General features: G+C 39.3%; 1 protein-coding gene across 1 annotated transcript in view; it reads left to right on the forward strand.

The window, feature by feature from the left end:
- The window catches only part of TBK1 (TANK-binding kinase 1), an 85170-nt gene that overhangs the window by 52002 nt on the left and 28098 nt on the right, over positions 1-5070 (forward strand). Inside the window, exons 19-20 of the mRNA XM_011929377.1 lie at positions 3843-3949; positions 4168-4239. Of these exons, the coding sequence (XP_011784767.1) occupies positions 3843-3949; positions 4168-4239 (179 nt within the window). The remainder of the gene's footprint in view (positions 1-3842; positions 3950-4167; positions 4240-5070) is intronic.

Genomic DNA, 5070 nt, shown 5'->3' on the forward strand with positions numbered 1-5070 from the left:
TGAACCCGGGAGGTGGAGGTTGCAGTGAGCTGAGATCGCACCACTACACTCCAGTCTGGGCAACAGAGTGAGACACCATCTCAAAAAAAAAAAAAAAAAAAAATCCAGCTGCCATTATTTTGGAGGTTACCAAATTATTGGCTTATAGACCTGACTATACCATGTCAAAAAGAAATGCTTCTTAGATATTAAAAAAATCAACATTTCTTTACAAATGGTAGTGTCTTTATCAATAAATTATCCAGAAAAAAATTACAATAATCCTGAACTTTTTATGATTGTTTTGGTTTAGATTGTTTTTATTTCTTTGGTTTTTGTTTTTACAATAGTGTTTACCTTTTGTGGTGATCTGTATTAAAAGTAAGAGATAGATTGTTTAGAATTAAGAAAGGAACTATCAGTAGGAATAAGCACTCTCAACTGAAATGTCAACAATTTATTCCCTTTTCAGAATTACAGCCACCACCAGGGCTAGTCTTTTTTTTTTTTTGAGTTGGAGTTTCACTCTTGTTGCCCAGGCTGGAGTGCAATGGCGCAGTCTCGGTTCACTGCCACCCCCGCCTCCCAGGTTCAAGTGATTCTCCTGCCTCAGCCTCCCAAGTAACTGAGATTACAGGTGCCCACCACCATGCCTGGCGAATTTTTGTATTTTTATTAGAGATGGGGTTTCACCATGTTGGTCAAGCTTGTCTCAAACTCCTGACCTCAGGTTATCCGCCTGCCTCAGCCTCCCAAAGTGCTGGGATTACAGGTGTGAGCCACCACACCTGGCCAAGAGCTAGTCTTTTGTTTCTAATTTCACCTCACTCAGATGTGTTTTATACATTGTGCTTTGTCTTTGAGGAAGTGCTGCAGAAAATTTACAATCACTCAAACAAATTTTTGAAACTGGTAAGTGCTGGGGCAGACACAGTTGAAGGGAAAAACATTTAAAGCAATCTTAACAGTACTGTTTTAGCTGGATTCTCCACCCCACATCCCACTTTTAAGAAGACCTGAAAAACTCTTACACTGTTGTTTTAGTTGGACTTGCTCCCCACTTGTCACTTATAAGAAGAATCAAAGTCTAAATTCTTAAGAAATACTGAAAGTGGAATAGAAAACAAAAACATCTGATCTGGAAATAAAAACTGGCAATATAATAATATCCCTTGTTTCTCTTTAGAGAGTAAATCAGCTCCAAAGATTTGTTGTGACATATAAAAAGCAAGCATCAGGCTGTTTAAGCGACTTAGCTCCTAAATGAATATATGAATGTTTATTTCTTTTGACATAAACAGAAGGCACAAGGACCAACTGTTAGACATAGTCTCAGGAGTGGTGATGGGAACCTCAGTATGAGCTGCGTGGTAGACAGCTAGGCATTGATGTCTGCTGAAATGCTGAAAGGGATTCAATAATGTTAGAAGTTCTAGAGAATTGTTCAATAAATGGTTAAAGATCAAAATAGGACCCTGGGGGAGAATGTTGTTTTGCACCTTTTTTTTTTTTTAGATACGGTCTTGCTCTGTCACCCAGGCTGGAGTGCAGTGGTGCAATCATAGCTCACTACAGCTTCCTCTGGGTTCTAGCAGTCCTCCCACCTCAGCCTCCTGAGTAGCTGGGACTATAGGTGCATGCCACCACACCCAGCTTTTTTGTTTTTTTGTTTGTTTGTTTGTTTGTTTTTGTAGAGACAGCACTTTGTTGCCTAGGCTGGTCTTGAGCTCCTGGACTCAAGCAATCCTCCCATCGCAGCCTCCTAAAGTGCTGGGATTACAGGTGTGAGCCCCTGTGCCTGGCATTTTTACACATTTTTTGACTCATAAGAGCTAATTTTTTTTCTGGGATAAATTCCTGCCAAAGTTTAAAATAGGATTCTTTTTTCCAGTAAAAATGCACAAAACAAATGGGATCAAGGCTACGGCTTTAGGAGATTGCTTGCCCATCACCACTAAGTCCTGCAACTTACCACTGACAATTCTGTTGGAAGTTGAGTTAGTTAATACTGTTGTTTTTTTTTTTTTTTCACTCCTCTGTGAAAATAATTGTGTTCTTATGAACGAGGTCAGGAGGTCCATGCTTGAAAATTACCAAGTGTTGCATTAGATTAGAGCTTCTTTTAAGAAAGCTTAAAACTCTTTCTTTAGAAAGAACATCTATTAATACAGTTTCTAGTTATGAGGGCCAAGGCCTAAAGGACAAGCCAAAAGAATGACAGAGGAAGGGGATTTAGGGCTAACAGGTGGTCCCCAGACATATTGGCTGAAAGGCAGTTCACAGCTAAAGTGTCATATGTGGGTGTTACTATGCTCCTCATCCATGCTCTCTGTAGCGAGTCGTTCTGGAACACTCCTGGTTCTCGCTATGGCCATAAGAAGTGACTTTCATGAGACCTTCAGAAGAATAGCCCGGCTCTTTTACTGGTTCCCCAAATCACTGACCTGCTCAAAGAATCGGAAATCCAAGCTGCTCTGGAGCCAAGGTGGGGGTAAGTTACCTCAGGCTAATGCCTTATTTCAAATCCATTTTTTTCTGTTACATTTTTAAATGGAGCCTCCCTCTAGTGGGCAGGGAGGAGTGGGAAAGAAAAGTCTTGAAGCCTTTAAAAGGTATTTTCCCACTTGGTCATCTGGAGGGAAAATTGAGAGAAAATAAAGTTAAGCATTTTGAGGCTGAAGTATTAGAAGCCATGAACACTGTTACAATCCAATTGTATGCTCTTTAGGCATTTTGATTCCGAAAAGTTGACTAGAGAGAGATGGAGAATGTTTAGTATTTAAAAACAACAAAAACAGCTCTTATTCTCAGGGACTCTTAACTTGTCCTAGTACTAAAACATCTTAGAATAAACAGAACACAAAAAATAAGTCACAATGAGTTCCCTTCCTTTCCATAGGAAACTAAAAAGGTCAGTGGGCCTTAAATCTCTTTTATTTGCGTCAGTTTATGCATCACATTTTAGTCAGGTATTTATTGATGTGAGAATTTAAAGCACCTTATATTTGCTACCACATAAAGCCCTGCCTTTTCCGTCCAGTCCTGCCTGACTGGAATATGCAAGGGTCAGAGGAGAGGGGGTTAAAGGGAGTAGATGACCCCTCCAAGTCTGGTATCTGCAGGAGCCCAGCTTTCGCCTTCATACTCTGCAGCACTGGTTGTACTACTTACACTACTTAAGCCAATTCTCTCATTTCATAATGTTTCATCTTGCAACTGAATCAAAATTCTAATTGTTTCTTTCCCACCTATGTAGCTCAGCATTTTATGTAAGTGCTTAACAATTACATCAGTTGTATTATGTGTTTTATACATTATCACACATAATCTGATGATGTGCCAAATTATCCAGTGCCAGACCCTCCTTTGAAAACAGAAGTGAAGACTGGGCCCCGTGGCTCACGCCTGTAATCTCAGCACTTTGGGAGGCCAAGGCGGGTATATTACCTGAGGTGAGGAGTTCAAGACCAGCCTGGCCAACATGGTGAAAACCAGTCTGTACTAAAAATACAAAAAAATTAGCCGGGCATGGTGGCTGGTGCCTGTAATCCCAGCTACTCAGGAGACTGAGGCAGGAGAATCACTTGAACCTGCAGACGGAGCTTGCAGTGAGCGCAGATCGTGCCACTGCACTCCAGTCCCAGCGACAGAGCGAGACTCCGCCTCAAAAAAAAAAAAAAAAAAAAAAAGTTTCTTTCTTAAAAGGGTGTTGATTTAAGTATTGTATCATTGATAGTTTTGAAATCAAAATTTAAAGTTTTTATAAAGGACTTCTTAAAAGCTGTAACACTTGATGTCAGATCTGTAGTAAGTACTTTTGTTCTGTGATTAATGTGGGTTTTTTTCTTTTTTGGATGTTTTAGTTACAAGAAACTCTGCCTCAGAAAATGTTTGCCGCTTCCAGTGGAATCAAACATACCATGACCCCAATTTATCCAAGTTCTAACACATTAGTAGAAATGACTCTTGGGTAAGAAACTCATCATTTGGAAACTGTAGTGTTTCCATTTGCTTTCATTGCAGTTTGTGCTCTTGCTCTTACATTTTGAAATTTTTTATGTTTGTTGTAATACAATGTTTAATAAAGTTATTTATTGACTAGTTAAATTAAGAAAAGTGAAACGTAAACATCATTCTAAAACATTTGCATACTTTTTTTGAGCAAAAGTGCTTGTTTATTTTATATAGTATGAAGAAATTAAAGGAAGAGATGGAAGGGGTGGTTAAAGAACTTGCTGAAAATAACCACATTTTAGAAAGGTGAGTAATACAAAAATAATTATTGTGATTTTCTTTGCAATTGAGTTCATACACATCTGTACTTATATCTTCCCTGTGTCAATAGATTCAGCAGTGGTAAAGGGTCGGAAAGTCAGAACTCAGGTTTTTCTCTCTATGATTGCGTATTTGTGATGCCTTTTAATGGTTGATTAGTTCCATTTTATAGAAGCACTGGTTAATCGAATTACTTGCTTATTTGAATTGTAAAGATCAAACTCTATTTACATTATTTTTATAACTTAATTCATTGGAATCATAATTTTCAATTTGGTGAGTCAGAGTTGCTTGTTAAGATACCAGACCTCTGGTGCTGAGTAGCTTACAGAGTCCTCTGCACGCCTCCTTGCAGGTGAAAGCCATAGGTAAATGCAGTACTTTGAGGAGCTAGGTGTCTGCTTATTATCTGCAAAATCCTAATAGATAAGGCCAAAAGAGATTTGAAAACTTGAAGAGGCAGTAAAGCAATTTTTGGATGGCTGTTTTCCTTATCCTGATTCCTCAGAGAAATTAAGTCATATTTGGCTCTTTAATAGAACTCTTCCTTTTTCAAGCCTTTAGGTGCTCCTCTATGGGTTCTCAAACCCTTGTAATGCTAATAAAAATATTTCACATTTGGCCGGGCACGGTGGTTCACACCTGTAATCCTAGCACTTTGGGAAGCCGAGGCAGGCAGATTGCCTGAGCTCAGGGGTTCAAGACCAGCCTAGGCAACGTGGCAAAATGCTGTCTCTACCAAAAATACAAAAATTAGCCAGGCATGGTGGTGCACACCTGTAATCCCAGCTACTGGGGAGGCTGAGGCACGAGGAA

The sequence above is a fragment of the Colobus angolensis genome, unplaced genomic scaffold (genome assembly GCF_000951035.1).
Source record: "Colobus angolensis palliatus isolate OR3802 unplaced genomic scaffold, Cang.pa_1.0 Scaffold80, whole genome shotgun sequence".
Lineage (NCBI taxonomy): Eukaryota > Metazoa > Chordata > Mammalia > Primates > Cercopithecidae > Colobus > Colobus angolensis.